Source organism: Carassius gibelio, chromosome A3 (genome assembly GCF_023724105.1).
Source record: "Carassius gibelio isolate Cgi1373 ecotype wild population from Czech Republic chromosome A3, carGib1.2-hapl.c, whole genome shotgun sequence".
Classification (NCBI taxonomy): Eukaryota; Metazoa; Chordata; class Actinopteri; order Cypriniformes; family Cyprinidae; genus Carassius; species Carassius gibelio.
The window spans coordinates 5,984-25,220 of NC_068373.1; the positions used below are offsets into that span (position 1 = coordinate 5,984).

The 19,237-nt window shown below is 35.6% G+C and overlaps 1 protein-coding gene and 1 pseudogene across 1 annotated transcript; both read left to right on the top strand.

Annotated features, from left to right (window-relative positions):
- The first annotated feature begins 205 nt into the window (after positions 1-205).
- LOC127956858 (pentraxin-4-like) lies at positions 206-3,759 on the top strand (annotated as a pseudogene).
- Positions 3,692-19,209, top strand: LOC127943430 (H(+)/Cl(-) exchange transporter 7). Its single transcript, XM_052539908.1, has 25 exons — positions 3,692-3,910; positions 4,612-4,686; positions 5,175-5,240; positions 5,434-5,499; positions 6,150-6,282; positions 6,891-7,000; positions 7,729-7,809; positions 9,333-9,395; positions 9,475-9,558; positions 9,637-9,730; positions 9,955-10,019; positions 10,133-10,249; positions 10,491-10,545; positions 10,665-10,725; positions 11,904-12,045; positions 12,177-12,270; positions 13,299-13,471; positions 13,624-13,675; positions 13,839-13,966; positions 14,147-14,232; positions 16,044-16,176; positions 16,275-16,334; positions 16,444-16,620; positions 16,976-17,056; positions 18,174-19,209. The coding sequence occupies exons 1-25, from the start codon at positions 3,806-3,808 to the stop codon at positions 18,258-18,260; spliced, it is 2,388 nt and encodes a 795-aa protein (XP_052395868.1). The 5' UTR covers positions 3,692-3,805; the 3' UTR covers positions 18,261-19,209.
- The last annotated feature ends 28 nt before the right edge of the window (positions 19,210-19,237 follow it).

Sequence of the window (19,237 nt, forward strand, 5' to 3'; positions counted from 1 at the left end):
TTTAAAAGTATTGTCTACATTGTTCTTCTTTTTTTATCTTCCTTGCCCAGGGACCACAGATGTAAATTAGCTTTACAGCTAACTCTAGTACAGGGCTTGAACTGTGCACGGTCCCTGTCAAATAAACTAAAAAAAAAAAACCCTGTAAAGGACGTGAAGAGACCATGACCAGAAAGGCCAGCAGAAGGTTTTTTTTTTCCTTGTGATAATCTTCCTGCTGATGCCTGTGACCTGGACCTGGAGAGGAGCACCAACTGAGACATATAAACCCTTAAACCAAAGACTGAGGAGCCTAAATCAGCAGGTTTGTGTTTAAACACACTGTCTCAAAAATATCACATTGCATGTATCTCTAATATGATTCCTCCAATCCCAGTTTAAAAGATATCAACAGATGACTTTCACCCATCTTCTGTGCATTGCTGAAAACGACAACATTTCAAATAACATAGACTCGCAATTCCAAGTTTTGAGTTGGCAGTTTGAGAAGATCTCCAGGGAGCACCGTGCATTCAAGGAAACAGATCACAGCCTGAATTCCCTCAAATCCTGGACTAAGAGTCTACAGAAAGAGACCAAGAGGCTTGTCTCGAGCCTGGCGAATATGATGAGAGCTCTGAGGGAGAACAACCATCTCAACCTTAGACAAATCCAAAAGCAGAGAACAGGGTTGTCTGACTTGTCCCACAGGATCCGGAAGCAGCAAAGTCATATTGGCTCTTTGGAGTCCTTCAAGAATCAGGTTCAACATGAAATGCGGGACCTTTAGGCCTCGCTCAAAAGGCATCAGACCCAGATAATGAAGTTGGAGAGTCAGATGCAAGGGTTGTTCAAGATCATTTCAACTTCTAAGGAAGAAGGATTAGATCCTCTCAATTCTATAAGGAAGCAATAAGGTGTAGTCTTGAGGCATGTCCAGCCTAAACCGAAGTCTAAGTAATATAGAATGAGAGATAGATTGTATTCTGGGCCCACCGAACAACCACAGACATACACAATAACACACAGAAAACAGCTGCTCTGGCAGAGCACCAGAGTTTAGACTGAAAACCTTAATTACACTGTTTACCAAGTGTAATTTTCAGTCATTGAAAAAACTATTTACTCAGAATCTCCAAGAATCCAAACATGCAAGCATATAGACCTTAATCAAATAGACGCCATATTGAATTTAATGTGGATGAAAACAAGGCTGCTTTACAATGGCAGGCACTATACAAAAGTCCTAAATTATGTCAATTTCACAACTTTCAAAGTTATAATTGTTTTTTTTTTTTTTTTTTTTTTTTTTTTTGTCTACCATTTTTTAGAAAGACATTTTTTTGTCAGGTATATTGTTACATAAAAATTCAATAGATTGAACACACTGCACTTCTATCTCTCACAGGCTTGTTTCCATTTCTATTAAAAATTAGATTGGGCGCTATGCTGAAATATATGGTCTGACACATTTTCATTTGACAATTTTGATATTTTTACCTATTATAATGGTCAGATCTGAAACAAGTACATTGAACAATGACAATATGCTTGTTCTCTCTGGCTGGTTTTCTGGAATACTGGGCATTATGCTTTTGTGATCGGAGATTCAGCGTATCATGAATTATCTTTACAAAATATCCTGGATGGCCACTGCCACCATTTATGCATCATCTGGTCCTCCACTGAAGGCAGGTTTTGGTATTATTTAGACCGTCATCTCATATCTACTGGATCCAAGTTCCAGAAAGGCTATGAGATCCCTCCTGGGAGCTCTATGGTCCTGGGACAGGAGCAAGATTCGATTGTAGCGGATTTTGATGAAGCTGTAGCATTTGTGGGCGGACTGGCTGGCTTTGTATTATGGACTAGTAGCCTGAACCCTGGGGAAGTGTCTGGACTAGCCTCTGGCAAAGGTGTGCCGAGAGGAGCAGTGCTCAGCCTGGATGATGTAGACCAGATGTTTGGCTCTGTTCAACATATTACATGTGAGTGTCTAGAGCACCGCATGTGGGGGCGTAGCCATCATTTCAGAAGTATACATATATGTATATTTATAAACATTACAGTATAACATTTGTATACCAGAGAACAGTTTTTGAACAGTAATATATTTGATATTTTATAAAGAAGTCTCTTCTTCTCACCAAGCCTGCATTTATTTGATCCAAAGTACAGCAAAAGTAGTACTGTTGTGAAATATTATTACAATTCATTCAAAATAACTGCTTTCTATTTGAATATATTTTAAAATGTAATTGATTGCTGTGAACAAAGCTGAATTTTCAGCATCATCAATGCAGACTGCAGTGTCACATGATCTCTCAGAAATCATTATAATATGCTGATATTCTGCTCAAGAAACCTTTTAAATTATTATTATTATTAATATTTAAATCAGTTGAGTACATATTTTACAGGATTCTTTAATGAATAGAAAGATCCAAAGATCAGCATTTATTAAATAAAAAGCTTTTGTTACATAATACATTATTCAAAAGCTTAGAGTCATTATATTTTTCGGAAAAGTAATTATGGAAATTAATACTTTTATTTAGCAAAGACGTTTTAAATTGATCAAAAGTGATGATAAAGACATTTATACTGTTACAAAAGATTTCTATTTCAGATAACTGCTGTTTTTCTGAACTTTCTATTCATCAAAGAAACGTGAAAAATGTCTACTCTGATGTTTTCAACATCATCAAAATAATAAATGTTTTTTGAGCAGCAAATCAGAATTTCAACCTGTTTTCTAAAGGATCATGTGACTGGAGTAATGATCTAAAAATATAGCTAAGAAATAATAATAAAAAATGACTACAAATATTTCAAAATTTTACTGTTTTGCTGTATTTTGGATCAAATAAATGCAGGCTTGGTGAACAGAACAGACTTCTTTAAAAACATTAATCATTTTACTGTTAAAAAACTTTTGACTGCATGGTAGTGTATAGGCAACTTTATTTTTTCTCTAATTTCCAGCTTTTAATTGGCTTAGAAATCAGATAACTGCTGGACAATAATCAATAATAATATATTATTATTAATATTTTTTTAATGTTTATAAACTACAAACAATTAGAGGTCAACTAGCACTGCATTGTTCATTTAAATATAAATAAAGATTTATCACACACACACACACACACACACACACACACACACACACACACACACACACACATATATATATATATATATATATATATATATATATATATATATATATATATATATATATATATATACGTATGTGTGTGTGTGTGTGTGTGTGTGTGTGTGTGTACATACATACATACATACATATATATAGGCTATATATAAATATATATATATATATATATATATATATATATATATATATATATATATACACACACACACACACACACACACATTGGACATAATAGGATATATACAAGGAAAATAAATGTTTGCAATTTAACAGTAGTGTGTGGAGAAACCATGCTTGTCATTATTTTAGCATGTCATTATTTGAACTATTAGTAGGCCTAACTCTAATGGCGGATAAATATACGATGTTTAATAAGTGAATCTAGTCTAAAATATCAAATACGACAGTTATGAGCATGTTTTAACCCTTATACCAGAACAGAGCCATCTCAGTCATTACCGCACGTCATTATTGTTCAACAGTAGAAGTGTGAACTACAATCCCCAGACTTCCGTTGACAACGAAGTATCTCTTGGACCTCTGTGCTTTCCGTAGACAAGTCACGGGTCGCTTCAGTCATGGGGAAGCAGTGCTCAGATTAGTTGTACAGTTAGCAGGTTTGATGTGTAATTAATGGTCAAATAAGACATGGCCAACATCGCGAAGAAAGTGTCATGGTCTAGCCGAGGCGATGATCGCGGAGAGAGGACCCCACTGCTGAACGGAGCCGAGGACGGGAAACATGACAGAAAGGTAATAGACACACCATACAGACTACAAAGATGACATGGGATTCAGAAATCAGTCTGACATCTTTTGACTTCTGCTTATATGAATTCTGCTTATATGAAATACTTGCCCCGCTACTTAAATATAGCACGCTTGTTAAGCATGCAAAGGCAGTGTGTGTACTTGAAGAAAGCATGATAATACACCTGCACTAACTTCTTGCCATCACAGCGTTGAAATGAAAACAAAATAGTTCGTAAACTTGTAATAAGAGGGTAAACCCTTGTGTTTCTTTTAAACCCTAGTAAGGGAAGACGTATTTGTAGTCTACATAATGGCAAGCTGCAGCCAGTTTTGCAACTCTGGATATTTGGATTTCTTTACTTCCCATTTCTTTTAACTTGACCTTTTAATTCTGCAAAGAAACGTCAAGCATCTGTGATCCTTAGACCTAAATTATACTGAATTTGTTGATTCTTGATTATAGTCAGGGCCATAGCAAGAAATCCTGCCCCCCCCCCCCCCTTACTGTATTATGGGGCCCTTTTGGCCAGTGAGCCCCTATCTATCTATCTATCTATCTATCTATCTATCTATCTATCTATCTATCTATCTATCTATCTATCTATCTATCTATCTATCTATCTAATTACAGATAAAAAAGCTTTAAGAGAGATATTACAAATGAGTAGACTCTGGATAAATGTAATGTATTTGGTTCATAGTTATCCGAGGGAGCTATGTTTCATATAGGCAGGCTGAGCACTGTGGACCTTGAGGAGGAAATCACACCCGAAGAGGTAAAATATATTTATTATTATTAAAATAATCTTTTTATAAATTTTTTCTTTTTTCTTTCTAAAGACGTACAAAACAAAACAGTACTGTAAATATAGACATAAAAGCCTATACTCTGGTCTAGAAAAGTGCTTCCCTGTTTTGACATAGCTATAGTTTCAGTTTTAAATTCAAGGTGTTTGTGGTTTAGATGCTTTGAATGTTAGAATAGCGCATGAGTGTAGTCTAAATGTCACCTCAAATCAGCCATTTTGGATAGAGACCAAAGGACCAGGAAAAGGCATAAAATGCATGCAATGTACTTGATCATTTGTGAGTTTAAGTTTCCAGTGTGTTGGCATGAGGCCACATTTGCTCATGGCTGCAAAGAGTTGATGCAGCTAAATAAAGTCTTGTTCTATTCTGATTGCATGAGCAAAGTATGACTGTATATACCCTTGATGAATGTCAGCCGGGCAACTCTGAGTCTGTTTTTTCCCGAATCACACAGGACATTGTGAGAAGTCGACCAAAGGAAATCCCTCACAATGAAAAGCTGCTGTCTCTCAAATTTGAGGTAATTGAATCTAGCACTGACCTTCAGTCACCCTTTTTCAGTTGAGTATGTTAAAATGCTTTGGAAAATCAGTAGGTTTTCTGAAAATTAACTTAAAAACCACAGACAAAAATGCACCAAGTACACTTTTAAATAAACTGTCTTTGAAGAGCTGTGATGTAAAATGTCAAACCTAGTGCATTTTGTGTTTCAGAGTCTTGATTATGATAACAGCGAGAATCAGTTGTTTCTGGAGGAAGAGAGGCGGATGAGTCACATGGTCAGTAAAACCATCACAGATTTTCATAAGAGGTGGAGACGACAACTGTGGTTCCCTTTTTTATTTCTTTTAAAGTTTAATGGTTAACTTGGATCATGTGCGTTTGTAGTCTGTTCATATAAAGACACTTTCTGAGTTTACAATCATAACAGTTGATGGAGACCATTAAAAGGAATGTGCAGTTTGCAATTTAAACTGTCTTAAATTTGGGGGGAATTTCACAATATCTTGTGCTATTTTTTTAATTGTTGGTTTATGTACACATTCAATCAACTCTAACCCTAAACACATTGTTTTGTTTTTTTTTTGGCTTTTTTTTAATCACATTATTTTCTTTATAGTAATTAATAATGATTGCGCTAAATCAATAAATTAGATTTATGCAGTGCATTAGGATAGCACATGTTTTTCATAGTATTCTCCAAATATGGCTCGACTCAGAATTAATGTTGAGATAACACATGATTGCAGTCTAAATCTCTCCTCAAAATCAGCCAAACATTTAGAAGATTAGTGGAACGGCATTCAGAGATAAGCCGTTTCCACATTAAGTGTACTGACAAAACAGACTTTGGTTTCCTTGTTATGCAACAGTAGTTTGTTATAGCCATTATAGATTCACACTTAATGTTTATTTATTGTTCCCGTAGGGTTTCAGATGTCTGGAGATCAGGAGATGGGTGATCTGCGGTCTGATTGGGTTTCTCACTGGTCTTATCGCATGCATGATAGACATTGCTGTGGAGAAATTAGCTGGTTACAAGTATTTAGCAGTCAAAGAGAGTATCCTTTCTCTGTCATTCTTCTGTTTTACAACCTTCTAATATGATCAGTTTCCTATGCTCCTTCGTTAATTTAAATGAGCTTATACATTGCATTTTGTGAACAAGGTTTCCAAACATAATTTCATTTCATGCAATCAGTTCATATTTGTGTTAACACATTGTGAAAGTATGTGTAATCTATTTACATTGTAACTGCATGAATAATTTGGATGTTAACGGCTGCATGACATGGACAGAGTCAAAATTGAGTTTTTTTTTTATTTTTTATTTTTTTATCTAATATCAGCTGTCCATGTAGTTTATTTAATTTAGCACTCATGAAATTAAAATAGTTTTTTTTGTTGCTTTATTTATTATTATATTCCTGGAAAATATATCAGTAGCTCATGTTTGGTTCAAACACACAGATTTTATTCATGGTTTTATTTGACATAATAATATAGCTCAATATTTTTAATTACCACTGCTAAATTACAGTCAGACAAATCAACTTATTTAATAAAAAGGCTTACTTTAATTGCATAGATTTTTCTTCAGCTTAATTAAGTGTGATTGTGTGTTATTTATTTCTCACTGGCTTCAGCGTTTCTTAAACTGAGCGTTCAGACATTGAGAAATACACAGAGCTTGGGGGGCTGTCCATCTCTCTGATACTGTGGGCAGTGTTGAACTCTGCTTTCGTGATGGTTGGCGCTCTCGCTGTTGCTTTTTTAGAGGTGAGTGTTTTCTTCTTGTGAGAATGGGATTTCTGTGGCATCGGCTTCCCTTCTGGGCTTCAGTATCACTTCGGCTCTTTCAGTGTGCCCAAGCAGAAAGCAGAATTAATCAGACTTCCCCATATGTATGTATCTTCTAAGCAAAATACAGGACTTAGCAAAACTTTGGGATTAGCAAGGGTTTAAAATAAATTGATACTTTTATTCAGCAAGGATGATCATTATTATAGTTAGTTGATTACACAGGATTTCTATTTCAAATAAATGCTGTTCTTTTGAACTTTCTGTTCATAAAAGAATCCTGACAAAAATGTGTCTCAGTTTCCACACCATTGTGAAGTAGCACAACTGTGTTCAGCATTTCTGATAATGATAATAATAGTAATAATAAATGTTTCTCGAGCAGCAGTACATATCATTTCTGAAGGATCATGTGACACTGAAGACTGGAGTAATAACTGCTAAAACTAAAGCTTGACCATCACACAAACAAATAACATTTTAAATATTACAACTTAAAATAGTTGTAATTAATATTTAACAATAATGCTGGTTTTACAGTATCAAATAAATGCAGCCTTGGAGAGCATAAGAGACATTAAACATAAAAAAAAAATGTTAATAAATTTTGATTTGTAGAGTACATTGTGTACTGTGTAGTGTATAGGAAGTAGTTGTATATTACTTTACTTTGAACATTATTTAAAATGCAGTCTCTTTTCTCACAGCCGACTGCCGCAGGAAGTGGAATCCCTCAAATAAAATGTTTCCTGAATGGAGTGAAGATCCCTCGTGTTGTTCGACTAAAGGTGATGCCTTTTATAGCTCAAGCTTCTCTGTGAGACAAACAAGGTAGCTTGATTTTTAACTAAACTCAAAGGTAAAAAGATACAGATATCATAGATGTAAATATCCAGTTATCTATATAAGATAAATAGTAGGGCTGGTAAGCGATTAAAAGTTTTAATCTAATTAAATAAAGTGGTGATTAATCTAATTACCATATTTTTCGGACTATAAGTCGCACCTGAGTAAAAGTCGCATCAGTCCAAAAATATGTCATGATGAGGAAAAAAAACATATAAGTCGGACTGGACTATAAGTCGCATTTAGAACCAAGAACCAAGAGAAAACATTACCGTCAACAGCCGCGAGAGGGCGCTCTATGTCTTCAGTGTAGACTACAGGAGCACTAAGCAGCATAGAGTCGAGATATAAGTCGCAGGACCAGCCAAACTATGGAAAAAAAGTGCGACTTATAGTCCGGAAAATACGGTAATCGCACCTCAAGTTTAGAGAAATTACTCTGAAAAGATCATTGAAAGTCATTGTTGTGCAAAGCATCAAACAGAGATTACAAAAAGTAGGTGCAGCAAGAAATATTTTGTTTGATAAAATGTATTACATAAATGATGACAGAATTGTAATTTTCGGCTGGGTGAACTATAACTTTAATAATTCATAATTATTACTATGAAAATATGAAATTATTTATTTAATGCAATGATACTCTAAATAATAAACTAAAACTGCCAGTAGGTGCTGGTAAATGTATTAATGATTAAGTCATCGAGTCATTTATTCATTCATTTGATTCGTTCAAATGGCTGATTCATTCAGGAGTGAAGTAAATGGTTCTTTATGAATGGTTCATTGAATCATTAGGCTTGTTCGACTTGAAGTGGATCATCACCATCAGACCGATCGGTGTGTGACATCAAAGAACCGCAAGAGCTTTAGAGAGCAGACGACTGCTTGTGCTTTTGATTCGCTCTCGTGGTACTGTGATGTCTTACACTGATCGCTCTGTGCAGCGCCACTTGAGTGTGAATTAAGAAATAAATCCACACTAAACGTAAATTAACAAATGAAATCCCGCTGTGGGTTGCTCGGGGATGAACAGTTTTGAAGATTTGTCTTTATATTTTGGTTGGTAAAATTGAGCAAAACAGACAACATTGTGTCTAAAATAACACAAAATTAACTTCTTAATGAACTGTTGTATAAGATGAGTATCACATTTGCACTCGTGTGATAGTGCACTTTCTTAACTATGTGATGATATGAGACAAATCTTGAATTTTAGGGATATTCTCTAGGCTCTATCACGCAGTAAGTTGTTGCCCTGCCTCATATTAGTCATCAATCGACTGTATGAAATGGCAGATGATCCACACAGGTCTGGGGCGGGACAAGTGCGTTAAATGCGTTAATAATTTTAACGCATTATTTTTCTCCATAATTAATCTAATTAACGCGTTAAATTACCAGCCCTAATAAATAGTCAGTTATAATAGATCTCTATAACAACAGTTTTTCTCCATGTCCACAGACTCTGGTGATAAAGGTCTTTGGTGTGATCTGCTCAGTTGCTGGAGGTCTCGCTGTTGGAAAGGTACAATATAAAAACCATCAACTTAATGGGCCTTATTGAAAGCTAATTGATATACTCAACAGCTGCTCTCCTCTGACAGGAAGGACCCATGATTCACTCGGGAGCAGTGGTGGCCGCAGGAGTATCTCAAGGAAGAAGCACTTCACTGAAAAGAGATTTTAAGGTCAGTTTTCTGTACTGTTAGGTCTGCTTGAATCACACATTAAACATAGAGCCTGACGTCCAGTTTCTGTTCCGGCAGATATTTGAGTATTTCCGCAGGGACACAGAGAAAAGAGACTTTGTCTCGGCAGGAGCAGCGGCTGGAGTCTCCGCTGCCTTTGGAGCCCCTGTTGGTGAGACATGCAGAAAATCATTTCATAGAAACAAGTTATGCAAAGGCAGTGGCAGATATGTTATTATTATTCTGTTAAAGCATATTAAAGTAGCCGATACTCGGCAGAGTTGTTGCTATGAGTGAAAATCCATAATTTGCTCCTCTGAATAAAAACTGTCCTGAAATGATTCTTGGATCAGACTGTTCAGGGCCATCTTTGACACCTTGTGTTTTTTGGCACAGGTGGGGTTCTGTTCAGTTTAGAGGAAGGCGCGTCTTTCTGGAACCAGCTGTTGACATGGAGAATTGTGAGTGATTGTGAATAAGTGTTTGGCTCTTTATTAAAGAGCACTGTCTGTTTCAGTCCGTTTCAAACGTCAGCGATTTGAAACCCTCTCGTCCTGCTCTGCTTTTGATTTAGTTCTTTGCATCAATGGTCTCCTCCTTCACCCTGAACTTTTTCCTGAGTATTAACCATGGGAAGCTCGGACAACTGTCCAGCCCCGGTCTCATTAACTTCGGCCGCTTTGACAGTGATGTAAGTTCTGTCTTTATCTTCTTCAGTTACTTTGACAAGGTCTCTATCGTTTTTTAAGCTAACCAAGTTTATACACCACACAGAGATTTGAAATTAAAATCTGTTGAAGTGGAATTGACCCTTGAAGCTGTCCAAAATATCACAAGATAGAAACATCAGATTTTTTGATTGTAGCTATAATAGTCACGACACTCCTGAACTAAATTTGATGTGTGTGTGTTTGTGTGTGTTTTTCTTTTAGACTGTACAGTATAATTTATATGAAATTCCTCTCTTCATTATCATGGGAGCTTTAGGTGAGGGCAACGTCACTTTGTCCTTGCATAAAACTTTAAAATAATTTAGTTTACAAAATTGAAATGAAAGGATGTAGCTTTGAATGGATTCTCTTTATTTTTCCCCTTTCGTTTTCCAGGAGGGGTGCTTGGAGCATTGTTTAATGTCATCAATTATTGGCTAACAATTTTCAGAATAAGGTAGGATTGCAAACTATTAAAATGGGAAGGTCATGCGTAATATGTAGGGGATTCATTTAGGGCCAAATCATTTTTTGCAAAACCAAAATGTAGTATAATGGAAAAACTACCATTAGGTCAGTGTGTCTGGTGTTTATTGTTTCCATTTTAAATCTTTTTTTAATTAAATGTTTTTTTTTTTTTAAGCAACTTGACAGTAGGTTAGACAGTTTGCTAAATGACTGTTCACATGGGTAGGCTTTGTCACTGAATGGGTGTATTACTGAGCAGAAGCACATTGGATCTGTCTGAAGACTTCAACGCATCAATCACTTGTCATGTGACACTTTTCTGGGTAACGCCTGCATGTTAAATTGAGGCCAGTAACTAAAGGAACAGAGATGCAATTGTTGAAAGGCATTTAATGGAAAGTGAGAATGATATGATACTGAAAACACAAAAATATTTTGTTTAGTTTGAAAAGTATAACGTTTAACAATCATTTAAATGTGACATCGATATGAATTTGTTATTAAGGTCAGTTTTTTTTGTTAAGAAATTAGTCAAAAGTGACAAAGACAAAGTTGCTTAATATTTCTGTTTCATGTAAATTATGTTCTTCTAAACTGTAAAAATAAAATGTTTCCAGAATTATTGATTATAAGAAATGTTTCCAGAACACTGTATCAGCATATTAGATTCTTCTATTTGTGACCCTGGACAACAAAACCAGAGATTGAGATTTTGAGAAACATCGTCTGAGAGCTGAATAAATACGCTTTCCATTGATGTATCGTTTATTAGGATCAGACATTATTTGGTCGAGATACAACTATTTGAAAGATGTGATGGTGTGAAAAAATCTCTATACTGAGAAAATCGGCTTTGAATTGTCAAATGAATTCTTAGCAATGCATATTACTAATCAAAAATTAAGTTTTTATATATTTAAGGTAGGAAAATAAAGAAATATCTTCATGGAGCATGATCTTTACTTAATATCCTAATGATTTTCAGCAAAAAAAACAACAACAACCAATATATATATATATTTGTTTTTACCCTTTCAATGTTTTTTTTTGGGCTATTTATAAAAACAATACCCCAGCGGCTTAAGACTGGTTTTGTGGTTCAGAGTCACATTTTGGCCCAAATTGAGATTGGCTTCTGAGATTTCTACATGCTGTGTTATGTCTCAGGTACGTCCACCGGCCGTGCCTGCAGGTGATGGAGGCTATGCTTGTTGCTGCGGTGACCGCTACTGTTTCCTTTGCCTTGATCTATTCCTCCAATGACTGCCAGCCGCTGGGACAGGACAACTCTGAGGAATATCCCTTACAGGTGTTTATATACTTACTGGGCTTTCAAGATGCTTCCTTTAATGAGAAATTGCTAAGCTGAACCGACCTTAGATCAGAATATAGTCTGAAAGGTCAAACAGAAACATGATTTGTTGCATTGTTTATTTACAGCTCTTCTGTGCTGATGGGGAATATAATTCCATGGCCACCACTTTCTTCAACACCCCTGAGCGGAGTGTGAGGAGTCTGTTCCACAACCCTCCAGGTGTGTCTCAGTGAGGGTGTGGTTGGGTGTGGACGGGTGTGGGAATGTGTGTGGACATCTTATCGAAACTGCAATCGAAACATCACACCTGCGAACACTTCTTCAGTTGTTTTGTGATGCATCTGTCTGCATGTGTTTTGCAGCCTGTGTGTTTACATGCCTGTGTCTGCCAAAGCAGATTTATAGTTACAACTGGAAGCAGGCCTGCTGACAGGCAGCTAGAATCTTTCGCCATCTTTGAATGCTTTCCCAGGGTGCACAAGAGTCCATCCACAGCCACACGAGAATAATCACAAATAATAACAAGTGGCCAAAGTTTATCATGACCATTTTGGTCTTTAAATATAATTTAATTATTTGACATATTTGCTGTGGTTTTAATATTATGTGTCTGCTAGTGGCCTTATGCTGCCCCCTAGACCTGAAATACTTAAAGGGTTACTCCACCCCAAAATTAATATTTGTAATTATTCACTTACCCCCATGTCATTCCAAACCCGTAAAAGCTCCGTTCGTCTTCGGAACACAATTTAAGATATTTTGGATCAAAACTGGGAGGCTTGAGACAGTCACATAGACTGCCAAACAAATAACAGTCTCAAGGTCCACAAAAGGTCTGAAAAGTCATCGTCATACGCTGAATGGTGATACGGAGTGACACAGAGTATGGTCTATTACATTTACATTTAGGGCATGTAGAAGATCCACTCATCCAAGGTAATGCTCCAACAGTGTTTTAGCTCAATTATTACAGTCCATTTACATAAAAGGTCTCAAGATTTATTATTCTATCTTGAGCGCTGCATTTTAGAGACGTGAGCACATCTAGACTTAGAAAAACAGTGTAAAAGTAGCGCAATGGAATATAAAAACCAAGCAATCTTGTTTAACAAACAATATACAGCCTATTATTAAGGCTTCTGTCCCAGTCTAAAGCTGTTCCTTCTAACCAGGATGGCCATACTGCAATTTTTTGAAGGCCTACTGCAATCTAGTTTTGTTTTAATATTGTTATTTTACTCACTCAGGAACTTACAACCCTATGACATTGGGGGTCTTCACTCTGGCATATTTCTTCCTTGCTGTCTGGACGTATGGCCTGACCGTGTCCGCAGGAGTGTTTATCCCGTCTCTGCTCATTGGAGCAGCCTGGGGACGCCTATTTGGGATCCTTCTGTCTTACATTGCATCCAGCCAATCAGTAAGTACAGCTTTCCACTTCTCTGCTTCCAACGCCTTTGTCTTTCAGCTACGTTTTAATTAATCTTAAACCACCAATCTGAGAAAAAAATAGAGCTAAATGAAGAACGATTAGTTTGTATTGTGCTGTTGACATGTTTTCTTAACTGGTAGATTTGGGCGGATCCTGGGAAATATGCTCTAATAGGCGCTGCGGCCCAGCTTGGTGAGTTACTGATGTTTTAGTGTCATGTTAGTGTCAACTAGACATTCTTTAAGAAATGCTGCAGGAATGCTGTGTTATGGTTTATAATACTTCTAACTGCATTTCTGTGAAGGAAGTACATGTCAGCTGTAACAAGTATGGTTTTGTTTTGTTAATCTGACAGGTGGCATTGTCAGAATGACACTTAGTCTCACTGTAATCCTGATAGAAGCCACGGGGAATGTGACCTATGGTTTTCCCATAATGCTTGTGCTGATGACTGCCAAGATTGTGGGGGATTACTTTATAGAGGTGAGAAGAAATATATCTTGCATGGCTGTTTTTGTCTCCTGAGAACTGGTGGTCGTCTTTTTCCTGTAGTTTTTGATCTGTGTGTGTGTGTGGGCGGGTTTCACAAAGCTTTTAGTCATGCATGTCATTTGTGTTTTGTGTTATTAGAGCATGAATCACATGTGTGCGTGTTGTTCATAGGGCCTGTATGATGTCCATATTAAGCTGCAGAGTGTTCCTTTCCTCCACTGGGATGCTCCTCCTACTTCTCATTGGCTGACGGCAAGGTAACCACATCCACCAGCCTTACATGTCATATGAAGCTATGAACTTCCCAGTACAGACCTCTAATGAATATGAAATGTTACATATAACCAGTGGCTCCACATATTCCAAACCTGTATGAGTTCAGGTTCGCACACTTAACATTTTCAAAATATCTTCCTTTGTGTCCAACAGAAGAAAGAAACTCATAGAGGTTTGGAACAAGTGGAGGGAGAGTAAATGACATTGCTGGGTGTAACGCATTACAAGTAACGCGAGTTACGTAATCAGATTACTTTTTTCAAGTAACTAGTAAGTAACGCATTACTTTTTAATTTACACGATAAGATCTTAGTTACTTTTTCAAAAATGTAACGCCAGTTACTTTGTTTTCCCATTTATTGACTGACAAGTCTCCTGTCCCCATTGGGAGAAATCAGAAGTACAGAGGCGTTATGTGTGCTGTGTGACCATTAAAAAAAATGAACTAAAACAGTGCTCAGAATATTACGCAAACCTGCAATTATTAAATGTTAATTAACACAAATGTATCTATTCCAATCTTATTAACTAATGTCTTTTGCTGCTGACCTTTGATGATCCAGTTAGATCTTACTAATAAGCAAAAATGACTTCAGATAAACTAACAATTGTTCATTGTTTTGTTTTTATTATTGCTGAAAAGTGTTGAACCTTCTCCTGTGTTCTACTGTACAGACGTGAATTTACTTCTTCAGCCTGAGGTTTATTCATTACACTTTTTGGTGTGAAAGGGCTTTTACATTTGCTATAAATAAACTTCTTATATTAAAATCAATCAAGCCCTGCTCATATTTAAAAAGTAATGCAAAAGTAACGTAACACATTACCTTTCATAAAAAGTAACGTAATTAGTTAATTGTTAAGGGATAAAGCAATATTGCAATCCATTACTTAAAGAGGGGAAAAAAGGAACTTTTCCCAACACTGGTAAATGATGACATAATTTCCATTCTGGAAGTGAACTACTCCTTTAAAAAAACATATTTGCTTTATGTCTACAGTAAATTATAAAAGCATTATAGTATTTACCTTTTAATTATTAGACAGAACTGATGAAGTCTGTTCATAAGTCATTTTCAAAAAAACATCTGAAGACTCATCTTTTTCACCAGCACTTGAACAATTAATACTACCACATTCCTTTTCTTGTCTATCCTATTCTTGAAAAAAAAAAAAAAAAACACCTTGGCTACGTGTTCTGTGCTAGACTAACTGAGACTTGTCACGGCACTTGTATACTGTTGTTGTTCTCTTGTTGGTCTGATTGCTTCTTTTGTTCTCATTTGTAAGTTGCTTTGGATAAAAGCGTCTGCTGAATAATTAAATGTAAATGTAAGTCCTGTGACACTGAGCGCATGTGTTCTCAGCACTGTCAAAATAAAAGTCACGCTTCCAACTTATATCAGCCCAATAGAATTAAATGGTAATATTTTAGTCAATTCAATATTGTTTACTCAAACTATTAAAATTGTTTTCATTAATTGGAATAAATTAAATTTAATATTAATGTTAATAAAATATAAATGATAAATGTTGCTTTGGCAACTAACTGAAATAAAACAAGTTACTGAAATAGTAAAATAACTAAAATTGAAATAAATATAAATTAAATATTTTTTGTTAATATTTTATTCTTCTATGTTTTTATTTTTTTATAAATATAATTAAAAAAAAACAATAAAAGCACATCCTAAATTACTAAATAAAAGATAATTAAAAATATTAGTAAGTATTACAATATTATATAAATAATAAAGTGAATGTAATTTGTGTGTTGATGTTTCCACCACAGAGAGGTCATGAGCTCTCCGGTCACCTGCTTCAACAGAGTGGAGAAAGTCGGGAGGATCGTGGACGTTCTTAGCAACACATCCACCAATCACAACGGCTTCCCAGTGGTCATCCACACTACTGAGAACGACGAGGTGACATAACCATGAAAACATGACCTCAGGTCCTGTCATTGCTACTAGTATATTTCAGTTTTATTACAATCTAAAACTTGCTTGTCATCTTTCCACAGCCAGGAAAAATCTGTGGACTTATACTTCGCTCCCAGCTCATTGTTCTTCTCAAGCATAAGGTCTGAAAAACTGAATTATGAGACTCTGGTTGGACTTTCATCCTCATTGGTTAGGAAACACTGTTACTACAGCAGATTGTAATAGTTCAGTCCTCGGTCTGTGTCTCAGGTGTTTGTGGAAAGGGCGTCTTCGCGTCTCAGACAAAGGAAGCTACAGCTGAAGGACTTCAGAGATGCATATCCACGTTTCCCCCCCATCCAGTCCATCCACGTCTCTCAGGACGAGAGGGAGTGCATGATGGACCTCACTGAGTTCATGAACCCGACCCCATACACTGTGCCTCAGGTCAGTAAACTTGCACTGTAGCGTATTCTGGCTAATGACTGCCTACTGATTGTATTTTGGTATTTACAAGTTTATGTGAACTTGATAATGCCATAATGATCAAATTGCATAAGAAATCAAATAAATTGATGCTGATAATGGAAGCTCTCCACTTTTTGTCTTATACCTGGAATTACGCAGAGCCAGAGCTTTAAATAGAACGCCGCTACCACACACAATTGAAATAACTCACAACAATCCTTGCATGACATTTACAAATTGACTTTCAAAAATACCATCAGGAAGTGTATTTCAGTTATCAAGTGGTTTAATCATCTGCAGTATTAACCGTCTAGTCTTTGATATTTCATTTCAGGAGACCTCACTCCCTCGTGTGTTTAAATTGTTTCGGGCGCTTGGACTGAGACATCTAGTGGTGGTTGATAATGAGAACAGGGTAAGTGTTTCACTATTGTTTTATTGTGCTTCACTTACAGCTTTTAACTTGCAGCTGATCTTTAGGGATGCACAAAATATTAGCACTATACTAGTAGTATTATTAGTCATTGTTGGAAGATATGAAAGATTTGTTTTATTATTTATCATTATTGATCAGTATTATTGTAATAATATTATCTCCGCGTTCATCCGGAAGAAGGAGGTGGAAACCGGCGCACAATCAAAACGAAACTTTAATAATGCCAAATAAACACAAAACAGCGCACCAGCCCCCCACGGACGACTGATGCGCGCAAATAAAAACCAAAACATAACTAAAAGCCCAGGCCTGGTCCTCTCTCGTCCTTCACGGTTGTCCCTCCAGTTTTATATCCTTCCATCTCCTACGTGGGACTCGAGACCGGCGGTGGGGCGCAGGTGTAGCTCATATCCAATCACTACACCTGACCTCACTGTCATCTTACTTTCTCTTAAAGATAATCTTTAAAAATACTTATAATTTAATAAACTGTCAAATGTAATCTTTAGCAAATCTTAGAATGAATATCCATATTTATAGTGCACATTTTAATGGGGGTATTACTAAATTTTCTTCAATTTAAAATTAAATGATTACATTTATTTATTTATTTATTTTTACCCCAAAACTGGAATTGTGTACCAATTAAAGTTAGACAGTCTTCAGGTATTAATATTATTAATATATATATATATATATATATATATATATATATATATATATATATATATATATATATATATATATATATTAAAGGTGAGTCAAGACATCTTTTTAAAGTTGCTTTTGAGTATATTGATATAAATATTTATTGATAATGAAAAATATTGTTTTTATTTTAATGTTTGTTATATTGCGCTTTAGATTTACTATATGAAAAGTGCTATAAAATAATGTTTATTGTTATTTTAAATTTTATTTTATTTTAAGCTATTATTGAAGAAACTTGAATGTTGACCATTTACTGGATACCTGTAATAATATCGAAATAATTAACAGCTTATCGTATCAGTCAGAATTTGCCATGTATGGTTGAGAATATTGCTCATTCTCGGTAAGGTAATCCGTTTTAATTCCCTGTGCTGTGGATTTGAAGGTTGTGGGACTAGTAACCAGGAAGGATCTTGCCCGCTACCACGTGGGTAAAGATGGTCTGGAGGAGCTTCACCTGGCTCAGACATGATTGGGCGTCATGTTCACCCTGGATCCTGCCTTACGTGCACCTCCTTTGGACCTTAAAAACTCAGGGGCTGGTCAGAGTCTCTCTCATGTCAAAGATGCCAAACACAAACCTACAACATGCACAATTTGTCTGACTTTCAGTATTTTAAGGGCTTGATTATAAAAAAAAAAAATGCATTTTGCTCCTTTATCACAGTAAGTTTTTGCCTGTATAAATACAGCAGATGAGCACATTATGTTAGTTTTGCACTATGTGACTTTATTTATTACATTTATTTTTTAGAGTAGCTGAGCTTTAAGTAGCATTCGTAGCATTAATAAAATTATTTGTGATGTGCAGACTACTACATATTATGTTGTTACAGACATGCAAATATGGTTCATTACATTCATGTTTACCTAATGCTGTTTAGGACTTTTAAATGTTTCTGTCTTGATTTATAAATTTAACTGGTATTAAATCTGTTTACATAGATCAGGCCATGAAATTAATTGCATTAATCCTAGTTATCACATGCAAGTTTTGGTACAAATTAAAAGCTAGCTAGTGGTTTTATGCAATACATTTTCTGAGGGTAGTTTGTCTACACACAATGTGAAATGCCTCGAGCTGCATTTGTTTTCTGTGAAAATCTATACTTTAAAATGAACATTGAGCAGTGAAAGATGATTATGCTAAAATAATTGCCAAGCAGTGATTGCCACAAACGTCCGATGAAGTGTATAAACGTGAAATCTTGTTTTGTTTGTGTGCTAAAGTGTTTGATTTGTTGGCTCTCCGCTTCATTGTTAAAAGCCCACATTTTTTTGTTTTTATTAATCAATGACTATCTCTCTGATGATCTCTAATTTTAATATAGTTGTTGCTTTGAATAAAAAAAAAAAGAAAAAAGCAGAATTTTATAATAATTTGAACAACTTTGTGAACTAATAAAGCTATGAATCAACAATTTGTGAATCTTTAGTAACTCTCTCAAT